Source organism: Aquarana catesbeiana, linkage group LG03 (assembly GCF_042186555.1).
Source record: "Aquarana catesbeiana isolate 2022-GZ linkage group LG03, ASM4218655v1, whole genome shotgun sequence".
Classification (NCBI taxonomy): Eukaryota; Metazoa; Chordata; class Amphibia; order Anura; family Ranidae; genus Aquarana; species Aquarana catesbeiana.
The window spans coordinates 188,368,506-188,384,699 of record NC_133326.1 but is presented as its reverse complement, the minus strand read 5'-3'; the positions used below and the strand labels follow the sequence as shown (position 1 = coordinate 188,384,699).

The 16,194-nt window shown below is 43.5% G+C and overlaps 1 protein-coding gene across 1 annotated transcript in view; it reads right to left on the bottom strand.

The window, feature by feature from the left end:
• The window catches only part of CDHR3 (cadherin related family member 3), a 97,984-nt gene that overhangs the window by 15,695 nt on the left and 66,095 nt on the right, over nt 1-16,194 (bottom strand). The window contains exons 12-14 of the mRNA XM_073623551.1: nt 10,377-10,624; nt 5,526-5,697; nt 1,516-1,766 (exon numbers count right to left, since the gene is read on the bottom strand). Coding sequence (XP_073479652.1) covers nt 1,516-1,766; nt 5,526-5,697; nt 10,377-10,624 — 671 coding nt within the window. The remainder of the gene's footprint in view (nt 1-1,515; nt 1,767-5,525; nt 5,698-10,376; nt 10,625-16,194) is intronic.

Here is a 16,194-nt window from a genome sequence, read left to right as displayed (position 1 = left end):
GCAGATATCACCCAAATCATCCTCTTCGCTCCTCCCTCCTGCCTTCTAGCTCCCTTGTTAACTCCTCCCATGCTCACTTCCAGGACTTCTCCAGAGCTTTTCACATCCTCTGGAACTCCTAGCCCCAGTATGACTGGTCAGCCCCTAGCCTGTCTGCCTTTAGGCGATCCCTGAAAACTCACTTATTCAGGGAAGCCTACCCCATCTCCACCTAAGAACTGTACCCGAGTGACCTCCATCAGATCATCCCCTGAAGCTTTTGCCTTTTGTACCACCCCCTCTCTTTTGATTGTAAGCTCCATGTTCAAGGCCCTCCTATTCATTCTGTATTGTAATTGTACTGTCCCCCTCTACATTGTAAAGCACTGTGTAAATTGTTGTCGCTATATAAATCCTGTATAATAGTAAAAATATTGTAGCTTAAGGGGGGGGGGGGGGGTTGGCAGATGGCAGAAACATGGCTCAACTCTGCATTTTTGCTATCCCCCCAACCACAAGTCTAAATGAGGCCTTTTCAATTTTTTCACAATACTTTTTGGGGTGCTGTAATTAGCAGTAATTAGCAGCCAAACTATCGCAGCACTGAAAACTGAAAATGGCCAAGCAATGAAGGAGTAGTACAGGCGAGTACTCAAGTGGTTATGGATCACTTTATCAAAAGAACAATTAAGTAAGATTTTAAGCTTGATATGCACTGTACAATTATCTTTAGATTTTTTCCCACTAGATTTACCAAAACCATATAATGTGAGGTCAAACCAAAACACTTTAAATTTGTATGCAATCAGGCAAGCCCTTGCACTACATGGTTGAAGGTAAATCTGAAGAAATTTGAACAACAAAAGTTGTATAGTGTGTATCTAGTTTTAGTTACCAGGACAGTTAGGGTAATCCTTCAACAATTAATCTAAATATGCACCGCTGAAAGTACACTATATTTTCCCTTTACACATACACTATACTTTACACTATACTTAAAAGGGCAGTACTGGGAGGCAGGTAGGGGATGGAACCAAGGAATGGTGGGTAGGGGCAGAAAGGGGGGTTCCTCCACCTATTCTCTGAGAAAATAAACCCTGTGTATGCATAATCAGACTACAGAGGGATCTTCATGGGAAGAGTCTGGAATCTTTGTTGTGTAGAATGATAGTTTTTGTCTCGTGCTCTTAGAACACAGCTTTTTCCAAACAGTGATGTGCCATGGAACACTCAAGAAAGTGAAAGGTTGAAAAATGAAAGCCCTAAGCATATAGATTTTATTTACTAATAAGGTGCATTCAGCGTATGCTTTCAGGTGGTAGAGGGAAAAAGACACATTTTCCCTGTACAGTCATCTTAGTATATACTTTATCTATGTGTAGCAATGTGTCTTTCAGGCTCAGTGTTTTTGCTAATCTTCACTTATGGACTTTTCAGTTTGCATTATACTTTTATACGTTTTATTGCAGTCACTGATACATAAACTCTGAACTTAATAATGCTGATATTGATATTTGTTATTAGTTGAATACTTACTGTAGTAGTTGTTATAGTGGTAGTCAAGCCAGGAATATAGACATTAATATATAAAGTCACGGTGCCAGTCTGAATAAGGCCTACTGGTTGAGGTGAACTAGATATTAAATTGCCATCAGTAATATAAACCAGCAACTTGTAATTCCAAGATTGGTCTCCACCATTGGTGTAATCAAATGGGTTGGCAAGGATTAGACGGGAGACGTTGGACCCAGCCGTAGGTGAGAAAGCAAAATGGTTGTTTATATTACCTGTAATTAACATAAACATGGGTGTATATTACACAGACATTTGTGGTATTACCAGACATACAGGAAGATGGTACAGTCTATAAAGAGTTATTAACTGATATATTACTATAAAGCACAAACTAAACAGCAGCAATAAAAATAGAATATAAATATATTAACTTACGAATACCTGTAGCAGAGTGCTCATTTACTCATACTCAGATGTAGGCACCAGTGGCGGCTGTAGCTCAAAATTTTTTTGGGGGGGCGCAAATTTAAAAAAAAAAAAAATCATCAATTGCAGCCACTGTGTCATCAAATGCTGCCAATGTGCCCATCAAATGCTGCCACTGTGCCCACCAGACGCTGTCACTGTGCCCATAAAACGCTGCCACTGTGCCCATCAAACGCTGCCACTGTGCCCTCAAATGCTGCCACTGTGCCATTAATTGCAGCCACTGTGCCATCAAACACTGCCACTGTGCCCAAACCCTGCCACTGTGCTATCAAATGCAGCCACTTTGCCATCAATTGCAGCCACTGAGCCAAACGCTGCCACTGTGCCCATTAAACGCTGCCACTGTGCCCATCAAACTCTGCCACTGTGCCATCAAACGCTGCCAGTGTGCCCATCAAATGCTGCCAGTGTGCCCATCAAATGCTGCCAGTGTGCCTATCATATGCTGCCAGTGTGCCCATTAAATGCTGCCAGTGTGCCCTTGAATGCCCCCAGTGTAAACCCCCCTGCGCCCGCTCGCTGTCTCCCCGGCACTTACCCTGTCTTGGTGGGGCAGCGGGTGACAGCGACGAGCGGGGTCCTTTGTGCATCTCCTGCTGTCATCTCCCATCCTCTCCTCCTGATAGGCATCCAATAGCGGCACCTGTTGTTTCAGCCAATCAGGAGACAGGTAACAGACCTGAGCGCCTGATTGGCGGAGAGGCGGTTTAGTGTTAGGAAAGTGAAGGTTCATTCGCTTTTCTAACACAGCTGAGTGACCTGCGAGCGCCCAGCATGGAGCTTGCAGGTCACTTTTTTTGACGCCTATTAGAGCCTATGGCTTTAAACAGGTGCTTCAAAAACACCCCCCGCTGCTGTAATTCAGGCGCCCAGCGCCAAAAAAAGGGGCGGGCATCTGAATAGGGGGTGGCAGCGGTGGCCATATATAGATTCATGCAAAGCATGAATCTATCCATTGGTCCTAGAGGAGGTGGCAGGAGAGAGGGGGCTGTGCCCGTGTGCCCTTATGGATGCACCGCCACTGGTAGGCACATAACTTTCTAACTTTACTTTCACAACTCTCTGGATTCCCAGGGAAGATTAGTTTCTCAGCTTCCCTTCCTCGACAGATCAGAGAGGCCACATTTGATGAAGCAGAGATAGCCAGGCAAGTCACCTTCAGTCAGGTTAGAGACTCTTCACTTTCAGAATTGGCATAGAGGTAGGCAGTAGGGCAGGAGCCTAATGGCACACAGCTTCTCAAGAAAACCCAACTATTGTGGGCAGCACCTCCCTGATAGCTACCAGAGTACTGCAGTTCTGTGGAGTGACCCTGTGTCCTTGGACCTTGAATCCCTCCAGCTGTTAAACTGTGTTACCAGAGCTATCCTGGACTTCACTATGAGGGATGCTGTTTATGAGGATAATTGCAAGTAGCTTCAGTAAAGTATTGTTTGTCAGCTTGACACCCTTTTGTTATAGAGTCTTATAGATACTATACTCTGCAGCCACATGTTACCCTGATTGAGCCACAGAGACACTTTTCTGAAGAAACCATGTTTCTGCAGGTTTCATAATCTGTTTTGTATTATTCTGCAGTATATGCTTGTGCTTTGTAATTCTGACCCTGTTTTGCATTATTGCCTCTAACAACACTTTAAGGTTGGGTTCACACTATTGAGAATTGGATGCAGGTTTCTATGGAGCCATGTCACACATCTCCATGGCGGCTCCGGTTCGAATTGCACTGGAGCCCCGTGCGTCTTTTGGTTCATTTCAGGTCTGAATTCAGCCAAAAATTTGGGCTGAAATTGGATCTGAACTGGTGAATAGAGACGCACTGGACCCCTGCTGTGAGCCGCTCAGTGCTCTAGTGTGAACCCAGCCTCAATGTTTTTTGAAAGATTACACAGTGTCTGTATAATGTCCATCCCAGACCACTTTATACTTGCCTCTCCAGCAATTTCCTGCCAAAGCTTTGTTTGTCATTACCACTGCAATATGCCCAGTGTTTCTGGATATGGAGAAGCATGCAAGCTCCTCCCATGATGTAATGCTCCTAGACGCTAATGCTTTCAAATGGCAGAGAGGGTGACTACCAGGTATTTTATTGACAGCTGCAAAAGAGCGCAGAACAGCAGGGTATAGCTGAAGAAGTAAGTATAAAGTGGGCAGGAGATAAAGTAGAAATTAGTCTATAAACAGACACCATTAAATTATCTGAATGGACTAAGTAGCAGTGTTTCCTGAAGTTAAAGCGGGAGTCTGGCAACCAATCTTTTTTTTTTTTTAGGTCATTGAGACACTTTACTAATCCCAAAATAATACTCACAGTTTGGGTGTAATATTTCCGCCTCTGTCTGTTTTCGTACTGAAGGATAACTTAAAAAATGTGATGCTGGCTGTTTCCATCTTGCTTGTAGGCATGTGAAGCCCACAAGCATTGATTTCCGGGATGCAGTGAATGCTGTTCATTCACAGCTTGTTCACGTGCATGATCATTGTTTCCGCACTGAATCTTGGGAAGCCTGACACTAAGCTCCCAGGAGACAGTGCGGCGCTGGGGAAAGGCAATAAACACGCCTACTCCCATGGGAGGAGAGACAGGAAGTGCCACAATAAAGTACAATATAAAGGTAATTACAGCGATAAAAAAAAATTTTGTGCGGCATTTGAACATCTATGCAATTAACTGAAGGGGGTAAGATTAAGTTAAAAATTTGAGTGGAACCCCGCTTTAAAGCAGAGTTCCACTCAAAAGTGAAACTTCCTCTTATCCGTCTCCTCCCCACTCTGGTGCCACATTTGGCACCTTTCAGGGGGGAGTGGGGAACAGGTACTTGTTTTTGAAAGGTACCGTTCCCCACTTCCAGGAGACCTGGCCGCGGCCCGGTCTCCTGGAAGTTCGGCCCTCTCTTCCTTCCTCTGCTGCCGGACCAATTAGAAAGCGCAGTGCGCTTCGTGCATGTACAGTAGGGAACCGGCAGTGAAGTCTTTCACAGCCGGTTCTCATTCCTTAACTGGAATGGCAGCAGCTGCACCCGACAGCCGATCCGAAAATCGGCTGGGGTGCCGACATCGTGGGCTCCCTGGACAGGTAAGTGTCCATATGTTAAAAGTCAGCAGCTGCAGTATTTGTAGCTGCTGACTTTTAATTTTTCGTGGGGGGGCTAGAACTCCTCTTCAATTGATTTTGAATATATATCTAAAAACATAAAAAGACTAAAACTGCGTTTTTATGTAATACATAAACTATAGAATTTATTTTTAATAACATAAGAAGACAAAATAAGACAGCAATTATAATGTGTAGCAAACATCCCATCTGAAAAAACAAGCAGCCATGTGAAAAGGCAATGAAGCAGTTAAAGTAAAAGAATATATAAACATGAATTCCAGGCAGTAGTACATTAAGTGAAGAACCTGGAATGTTCTGTCCATGGCACTGCTGACAAAGGCTGCAACTAATAAAATGATGTGACCTATTCTATTCAAACTTGTAGAAAACCATATGGTATGCTCACAGTATGGGGTCATTTTACACTGATGGGCAAAATACGTACCTGAATTGATGAAATACTGGAATGATGTGGGTCCAGAATCTCGATCTTCACAAGTCAGCTTAAAATTCTGAATATTTGTTCCTGTTGCTTGAGTCACTGGTACAGACAATGTGTAGGAATTTGGTTTACATATGGGTTTTTCATCATTAGCTTCTAATATATTCACTGTTACCTAAACAGTAAAGGCAAACAGTTATGTCCCAAGAAGTCATTATACATTTATTTAAACATAAGATATTTTGAGGGTATGAAATAACAGGCAGCAGGATATATCATTCTACAACTATGAACATGGGTCTACACTCTACCATTAATATTAGCTACCAGCCATACCTCTTGGCAAATACTGGCATTTGTTTTCCCAGGGAAGACACAGAAGTCCAAAGCAGCCAAAACTGGCCTTTTTTTTAGCATGCAACAAAAAATTTGAAAAACAGATTCATATCTCCACTAGCTGATAGATAATAAGAATGTATAATATTAATATGTAAGGTTTAAATGTACCTGGCTTAAACAAAAAAATAAAAGAACTGTACATTTTCATTTCAACTATAATAAAGAAAATATACACAATACCACTACACAGTTCATTTAAACTGTCCCTAATGCTTGACAAAAAACATGGCGGTTGTTAAACTTTTAACTACTTGCCATCCCATCAAATTTAACTCATGAAAACATTTAAATAAATAAAGGCAATGTAGTCCCAAAGTTCTACTAAAAGTTTTCAAGTTCAAGTTGTTAATATAAGTTGTTGCTAAAAGGTTGCCTTTAGTCATTTTTTTGTGATTAAAATCTCACCGACCCTCTCCCCCCCCCCCCTTTCCCAATTTCCTATACAATTACAATTTCCTACCTAACCTCCCTCCACTCTTTCTTTAATCACCCACCCCTTCTCTGACCATGAAAGGCTAACCACCTATATCCACTGTTTCTAAGTACAGGACCATGTGATGGTCAAGACTGAACAGGTCACGTTGGCACATGTATTATCTATTTATTAGGGCTAAAACGTAGGGATTCACCACCAACTAGGGATAATGGGAATGAACGAAGTACCTGCACAACCATATCATCTAGCCACTAAGAACGCTGTTGAAATGTAGAGCTATCTATAACTGCAGAATACACTATATTGCTAAAAGTATTGGGACACCCCTCCAAATCATTGGATTCAGGTGTTCCAATCACCTCCATGGCCAAAAGTGTATAAAATCAAGCACCTAGGTATGCAGACTGCTTCTACAAAGATTTGTGAACAAAAATAGGAAAAAAATAGGAGCTCAGTGAATTCAAACGTGGTACAGTGATAGGTTGCCACCTGTGCAATAAGTCCATCTGTGAAATTTCCTTGCTACTAAAGATTCTACGGTTAACTGTTTTTATAACAGAGTGGAAGCAACTGGGAACAACAGCAGCTCAGCCACAAAGTGGTAGGCCACATACAGTATCTCACAAAAGTGAGTACACCCCTCATATTTTTGTAAATATTTTATTATATCTTTTCATGTGACAACACTAAAGAAATGACACGTTGCTACAATGTAAGGTAGTGAGTGTATAGCTTGTATAACCATGTAAATTTGCTGTCCCCCCAAAATAACTCAACACACAGCCATTAATGTCTAAACCACTGGCAACAAAAGTGAGTATACCCCTAAGTGAAAATGTCCAAATTGGGTCCAATTAGCCATTCTCTCTCCCCGGTGTCATGTGACTCATTAGTGTTACAAGGTCTCAGGTGTGAATGGGGAGCAGATGTGTTAAATTTGGTGTTATCGCTTTCACTCTCTCATACTGGTTACTGCACGTTCAACATGGCACCTCATGACAAAGAACTCTCTGAGGATCTGAAAAAAAGAATTGTTGCTCTACATAAAGATGGCCTAGGCTATAAGAAGATTGCCAAGACCATGAAACTGAGCTGCAGCATGGTGGCCAAAACTATACAGCGGTTTCGGCCTCACCATGGTCAAACAAAGAAGTTGAGTGCACGTGCTCAGCATCATATCCAGAGGTTGTCTTTGGGAAATAGACGTATGAGTGCTGCCAGCATTGCTGCAGAGGTTGAAGGGGTGGGGAGAGAGCCTGTCAGTGCTCAGACCATACGCCGCACCCTGCATCAAATTGGTCTGCATGGCTGTCGTCCCAGAAGGAAGCCTCTTTTAAAGATGATGTACAAGAAAGCCCGCAAACAGTTTGCTGAAGACAAGCAGACAAAGGACATGGATTACTGCAACCATATCCTGTGGTCTGATGAGACCAAGATAAACTTATTTGGTACACATGGTGTCAAGTGTGTGTGGCAGCAACAAAGACAAGTGTGTATTGCCTACAGTCAAGCATGGTGGTGGGAGTGTCATGATCTGGGGCTGCATGAGTGCTGCCAGAACTGGGGACCTACAGTTCATTGAGGGAACCATGAATGCCAACATTTACTGTGACATACTGAATCAGAGCATGATCCCTTCCTTTCGGAGACTGGGCCACAGGGCAGTATTCCAACATGATAACGACCCCAAACACACTTCCAAGATGACCACTTCCTTGCTAAAGAAGCTGAGGGTAGAGGTGATGGACTGGCCAAACATGTCTCCAGACCTAAACCCTATTGAACATCTGTGGAGCATCCTCAAATGGAAGGTGGAGGAGCGCAAGGTCTCTAACATCCACCAGCTCTGTGATGTCGTCATGGAGGAGTGGAAGAGGACTCCAGTGGCAGCCTGTGAAGCTCTGGTGAACTCCATGCCCAAGAGGGTTAGGGCAGTGCTGGAAAATAATGGTGGCCAAACAAAACATTGACACTTTGGGTCCAATTTGGCCATTTTCACTTAGGGGTGTACTCATCTTTGTTGCCAGCGGTTTAGACAATAATGGCTGTGTGTTGAGTTAATTTGAGGGGACAGACTGTTATACAACACTGTTATACAAGCTGTACACTCACTACTTTACATTGTAGCAAAGTGTCATTTCTTCAGTGTTGCCACATGAAAAGATATGATAAAATATTTACAAAAGTATGAGGGGTGTATTCACATTTGTGAGATACTGTAAAAGGATAGAGCAGGGTCAGTGCATGCTGCAGTGCACAGTGCGCAGAAGTTGCCAACTGTCTGCAGAGTCAATAGCTACAGACCTCCAAACTTCACATGGCCTTCAGATTAGCACAACGGTGCGTGGACAGCTTCATGGAATGGGTTTCCACGGTTGAGCAGCTGCATCCAAGCCTTACATCACAAAGTGCAATGCAAAGCGTTGGATGCAGTGGTGTAAAGCACGCCGCCACTGGAATGTAGAGCAGTGGGGACATGTTCTCTGGAGTGACGAATCACGTTTTTCTGTGTGGCAATCTGATGGACGTGTCTGGGTTTGGCGGTTGCCAGAAGAACGTTACTTGCCTGACTGCATTGTGCCAAGTATAAAGTTTGGTGGAGGGGGGATTATGATGTGGGGTTGTTTTTCAGGGGTTGGGCTTGGGCCCTTAGGTCAAGTGAAGGGAACTCTTAAGGTGTCAGCATGCCAAGACATTTTGGACAATTTCATGCTCCCAACTTTGTGGGAACAGTTTGGGGATGGCCCCTTCATGTTCCACTATAACTGCGCACCAGTGCACAAAGCAAGGTCCATAAAGACACGGATGACTGAGTTTGGGGTGGAGGAACTTGACTGGCCTGCACAGAAGAAGAAGGTGCTACCTTCAAAACGCGTCAGCCAGCAGCGGTCTGCACGTCTTGTCCATAGGTCTGGAGACTGCTACCATCATTTGACTATTATGCGTGATTTTTATCTACCCTTGTGAGTAGTACTTTTACGTTTTCTGTTTTAATAAACCTTTTTAAAGATAATGCACTAGGCCGGTGCACCCTCTCTTTTCTGTTTTTTGTCTGTATGTTAGGATTTCCCTATCCTTGAGGGCAGCAAGGCCGAAAGCTACCATCCATCGGGAACTTTGAACTGTCGGGCTTATACATTTATGCGCAAGAGTTTTTGTTTTGTTTTGTTGTATTGGCCTGCACAGAGTCCTGACCTCAACCCGATAGAACACCTTTGGGATGAATTAGAGCTGAGACTATAAGCCAGGCCTTCTCATCCAACATCAGTGCCTGACCTCACAAATATGCTTCTGGAAGAATGGTCAAACGTTCCCATAGGCACACTCCTAAACCTTGTGGACAGCCTTCCCAGAAGAGTTGAAGCTTTTATAGTTGCAAAGGGTGGGCCAGCTCAATACTGAACTCTATGGAGTAAGACTGGGATGCCATTAAAGTTCATGTGTGTGTAAAGGCAGGTGTCCCAATACTTTTGACAATATAGTGCATGTCCACTGTCCTGTTTTGACCAATAAACTAAATTTAAAAAAAGAAAGCCTATTTTAAGATTTTGAATTTGCCCAAAAATGAATGTGTGTAGTCAGGATATCACTTAATTCTACCCTGTAAAAGAAGCCCCAAACTTAATACCAAAAAGTTTAATTTTAACACTTCCACTTTTGTTAGACAGCTTGTTCTGTTAAAGGAAGTTTATAAATAACAGACTTACTGGCAGGAACAAGAGATGAAAACAAAAGGGGCAAAAGCCTTAAAAAATAAAACTAAAGCAGCCACCTCATCTAAGAATAGTGCAAAGCTGCAAAATAATACAGAACATAGTTTTTGGGTTTAACATCACTTTTAAAATGTCATCTGTGTAGCCCAAGGCATACTGTTACAACAGTCTTGATACAGTTGAACATACTAAACAACTGTTATGAAACCTTAGTAAAATAATGGAACTACAACTAAAACAAGCACTTATTTCCATGATAAACATCTACCAATCCAATTTATGTCATTACGATGTACAATTTCTTACTAAGGTTGTAGAAGTCTTTGGTGCAGGTGGAGATGCAGAAGACTTTGATGTAGCCTGTATTGTAAGTTGATATTTTGGAGTAGTCTCATAGTCTGCATAATTAGCAAGCAGCAGTTGACCTGTTGTTGGATTCAACCAGAAGATGCTTATAATGCTCTGTGTGCTGCCACCAGCTACAAGTGTGTATGTTATACCAATGTAGGGGTAGTCTGCTACTGTAGCATACACTTGTCCAACCATCGTGGAAGCTGCAATGGTAACAAATTAAGTTTACTAGGTTATTAAACATTACATGCTTGCTCAGCTTGAAATGCCACTGCAACTTAATAGCTGGCAAAGGAGAAGTGACACATCATTGGTAAAGGAAGTAAGGGGATCAATCCACAAGGTTATAATCTATACATTTAGCCATTCTGTTGCTAATGAAGTGTCGCTTATGCCAGAATTCCCCATGGGCCTTACAATATATTCACAGCTGCTTTGTTGAGGTTTTTTTTTATTCTAAACACTGACAATTTATATGGTTAGGTTGTCAAAGATTGTAATAGATAGGTTATGGTATAAATGTATTTCCTGTCCCATCATGACAGCATACGTTTGGGTTGTGACTCCGCCCCTCACACAACCTGATAGGACTGAATAGCTACAAATTATAAGTGAGGACTAGGGATGAGCTTTGAGTTCGAGTCAAACTCATGTTCTCCGAACAGCGAACAATTTGGGGTGTTCGCGGCAAATTCGAAAGCCACGGAACACCCTTTAAAAGTCTATGGGAGAAATCAAAAGTGCTAATTTTAAAGGCTTATTTGCATGGTATTGTCATAAAAAGTGTTTGTGGACCTGGGTCCTGCCCCAGGGGACATGGATCAATGCAAAAAAAAGTTTTAAAAACTGCAGTTTTTTCAGGAGCAGTGATTTTAATAATGCTTAAAGAGAAACAATAAAAGTATAATATTCCTTTAAATTTCATACCTGGGGGGGTGTCTATAGTATGCCTGTAAAGGGGCGCATGTTTCCCGTGTTTAGAACAGTCTGACAGCAAAATGACATTTCAAAGGAAAAAAAGTCGTTTAAAAGTACTCACGGCTAATAATGAATTGCCGGTTCGACAATACACATAAAAGTTCATTGATAAAAACGGCATGGGAATTCCCCACAGGGGAACCCCGAACCAAAATTTTAAAAAAAAATGACGTGGGGGTCCCCCTAACTTCCATGCCAGGCCCTTCAGGTCTGGTTACGATATTAAGGGGAACCCCGGTCAAAATTTAAAAAAAAATGGCGTGGGGTCCTCCCAAAAATCCATACCATTGAGAAAAAGATTGAGAAAAAGAGAGCCTTGCCACTAATGCTGCCTTATTGGACAGCCCTATCAGGTCCACAAGATCGTCAGACTCAAGACGCAGAAGAAGCTCAGATAACCAAAGGAGCCGCTCAAGGCGCCAAAGAAGTCGCTCAACTCAGAGAAGCCGCTCTGGTCGCAGACAAAGTCTCTCAAGGTCACACTCTGGACACCATCACTCATACCATAGAAGGTCCCCTTCCCACAGAACACCTTTGGCCGGCCATCGCTCCCACCCCACCGCAAACACTTGCTGGGTCTGCGGTGCCATAGCTCTTCCAGAAAAATTGGCCTGTCACTCGTGCTTTGATGAAGCTACTAGAGAAAAAGAGACCGATGCCAGAGAAGTGACTGACATCATTAGAGAATCAATAAGGGAATCGATCCAACAAATATCATCACCTGAAGCAGATAAGCCCCCTCAGACTTCCTCAGCGGCTAGACCCAGCACCTCAAAAACAGCAGATAACTTGTCTGACAGTGAAGAACTGGAGGCTTCAACGGGATTCGATTTTACCCTGATAGAGCCATTTTTTAAATCCGTGAAGGAAGCAATCGAGTGGGAAGAGCCTAAAGAAGCCCCACGGAAAACAAAAAAATATTTTCCAAACCTGAAGAAGAATCCAGAATCATTCCCATTCATTGATGAATTGGAGGAATTGATCAAAGATGAGTGGGAAAAGCCAGAGAAAAAAAAACAACAGACTGACAAAACTCTACCCACTAAAATAGCCTAACGTAAGCCGTTAGCGTCAGCTCCAGTGGTAGACGCATCCCTAATGCATTTGGCCAGGCATGTAACACTACCTCCAGAGGATGCAGTGATGTGTCAGACCGAAAAATCGACCTCGATTTAAAAAGAGCATATGCAGCAGCAGGCGGAGCCTGTAGGCCAGCCATCACTTTGGCAGCTGTAGGGAGAGCCATCTCCAACTGGTCTTCTAACATTGAGAAGCTAATTCTGGAGGGAGCAGAACAGGAGAAAGTAATCACAGCGCTTCAGAAACTTAGTCTCGCAGGGGACTTCGTTGCAGAGGCTTCGTGGACACAATCAGATCCTCCTCAAGGGCAATGCTGGCCTCCGGGACAGCCAGAAGAGCCATATGGCTAAAGCCCTGGACAGCTGATGCCGCTTCAAAATCGAACTGGTGTAAAATTCCATATGACGGAGCAAATCTTTTTGGAGAAAAGCTTGACACAGACACATCCAAAGTCAATCGCATTCCTTCTGACAGGAGACCCAAACAGCAAAAACCTCCACAATTCTAGTGTAATCTCCCAGAAAGATATAGAGAGATCAAATCACACAGACCCAGAAAGGAATTTTAAAAAAAATGGAGGAATCCCCAGGCTTCCTTCCTAAAAACAAAATCCTCCTCCACGGGAAAGCAGAAAAAGTATTTTTGATGGTGCATCCATTCAGCCTGCGTCCAGTTCGGTCAGAGGTGGAGGTTCAAAAACCAAATTCCCAAGGACCAGTTCAATGCAACCAGGCTTCCAGCATCGCGAGAAAGAGAATGCTCTTAGTCAAGTACATTCAGGACTTGCTCCAGAAACAGGCGATAGTAGAAGTTCCACTGCTCCAGAGAGGGAAAGGCTTCTACTCTCCTGTTTCTAGTAAAGAAAAAGACGCCCAGTTCTAGACCTAAAGAATCTCAACAGGAAAATCATGGTCGAATCCTTCAAGATGGAAACTCTTCAATCCATCCTTCGCGTGATAAATCTGGAAGATTGGATGTTATCCATCGATTTATCAGATGCATATCTTCACGTCCCCATAGGCGTTACATTCCAAAGATTCTTTCAGTTCCAGAGTCTACCCTTCAGGATTTCCACTGCCCCCAGGACTTTCACAAAGATCCTGTTACCGGTGATAGCCATTCTGAGAGAAGTGTATAAGAGTCCACCATTACCTGGACGACATCCTCCTCCATCAGACAGTTGGGAATCTTTCATTCTCAATCAGGAAACATTGATTGCCACACAGTTTCGGCTGAGAAATTGGGAAAAGAGCAACCTTCAACCCACACAGAAGATGATCTTCTTGGGAGCAGAGCTAGACACTCGATTAAACAGAGTACAACTTCCCCAAGAAAAGTAATCTCTCCTAATTCAGAAAATGAAAAGATTACTGGCAGCAGTATCGATTCCAGCCAGAGCATGCCTTAGCGCTCTAGGCTCAATGTAAGCAACCATACCAATGATCAAGGCTTTTTTTCTCAAACAATAGGTGCTGGAACTTAACCACGGCCCCACAAAACCCCTCCCCCTACACACACCCTCCAAATCACATCAAATAGTGGGTGTGTTCAGTCAAATTTCACAAAAACAGTAGGAGGGTCTTAAAGGGGCATTAAATATCAGGATTGCATTACATACAGAGTGCAGAGCTGTCACTTGTAAACACAGAAACCAGACTTTTGTGTTTACAAGTGATTGTGGTGAGCAGGCACCAAAGGGTCTGAGCCAGAGGTGGTGGAACTGAGTTCCACCAAGTTCCCCTTGAAAAAAAGCCCTGCCAATGATTCAGTGTGCCCAATGGCACACAAGGATATTTCAGAATTAATTTCTGAGGCAGTGGGATTGAGTGTCGATGTCTCAGCCAATCTCTATTTCCAATCAAGTCAAACAATCCATATGGTGGTGGACCCATATACACAATCTCAAGAGGTTCAGGTGCATAGTTCCTCCTCCACAGGAAGTAGTCACTTCTGACGCCATTCCATTCCAAGCCTTGGAGATGGTTTCCAACATACTGGAATTGGGAGCTGCCTTTCAAGCCCTCTTAGCATTCGGTCCTCTCTTGAGAGGCAAAGGGGTGTTACTACGTTTGGACAACAAGGTGACAGTAGCTTACATGAACAGACAGGGGGGAACCAGGAGTCGTTCTTTTATGGAAGAAGTTTGCCCCATCTTCGAATGGGCACAGATGAACCTGAAGGATCTTAGAGTGGTGTACATTCCTGGAGCACAGAATCATCTAGCCGACAACCTAAGCAGAAACTTCCTAACCAACAACGAGTGGCCTCTGAGTCATCAGGTCTTCTCCCTCATAACCCAGACCTGGGGTATGCTGGACATCGACCTGGCAGCAACTCCAGAGAACACAAAATGCCAGAGGTACCTTTCGAGAGCTGCTTTCCCATCAGCAGAAGGAATAAACTGCCTGCAGCATCCATGGAACTTCCAGTTAGGCTACATTTTCCCTCCAACTCTGATAGTGAGGTTCCTGTTCCGACTCAAAAGATCAACATCAACAGTGATAGCAGTGATTCCTTTACGGCCAAGGAGGCCATGGTTCACAACTCTCATGCAATTGAACACAGGGAATTCACTGCCTCTTCCAGTAACACCAAATTTATTCCTACAGGGCTAATTTTTCACCCGTCACCAGAGAAATTACATCTGATGGCATGGAGGCTGAAAAGTCTAGGTTCATAAATCAGGGTTGTTCTCAAAGAGTGATAAAAACTCTACTCCAGGCCAGAAAGGCCACTACCAACAATACCTACAAGAGAATCTGGGAAAAGTTCATTTCATTCTCACAACAGCAATGTTGGGACACGTCATGTCTACAGGTGGCACAAATCCTCGAGTTCCTTCAGTCTGGTCTAGAGAAAGGCCTAGGCTCAAATACCCTAAAAGTTCAGGTCTCAGCATTATTGGCCATGAAAGGAGTAAAATGGGCCCAAGAGCCTCTCGTCATACAGTTTCAAAAAGCCTGCCTAAAAAGAAGACCTCCCGTAGAGAAATTATGCTGAAATGGAAATTGGGAACACCTCCCACCATACTCGCCTGGAAAAACACTCTAAATGCGGTACTACCTCTATATAAGATAACATATATTAACAGGAATTGTCCAAGTAAATTTTACCAAAGATGGTCCTCGTGGATAGACTCCTGGGGATCTCTGCCATTGGGTGTCTCTCCACCCAGCCTGGAGGCTGACCCTTAGTTTGGGTCCCTTGGGGAGGGGTGGACCATGGACCTGCAAGTGTTCAAGGGTGCTTCCCTCCCTTCCCTTCCCCTTCCGCTTCCTTCCCCTCTCTCCCTCCCCCCCTTCCTCCCCCCCTCCATATATCCGTTACACCCAGTCTGACCTGGACTGTATTCCTTTCCTCCCCCTCCCTCCTCTCCCTCCTTCCCCCTTGCTCCCTTCCCCTTGGGGATAGTTATATCTATGTAGAACTCACTGGTTCAGGTGAGGGAGTTATGCTGGTGATGATGTGCTAACTATAAAACAGACTCTGTTGAAATTTGGTAGTGATTGTCAATGCAGTTACTTGTAATTACACTTCTGTAATCGTGCTGACTTCATGCTTCTGTATATTATGTTGTAAACTGACATGTGAATATTTTGATCGCAATAAACTTACCTCTGTTAAAAAAAAAAAATAAAAAAATAAGACCTCCCAGAAAGCCTACTTTCTGGGCATGGGATCTGTCAATTGTATTGGAAGCATTATCCCTCAAAGC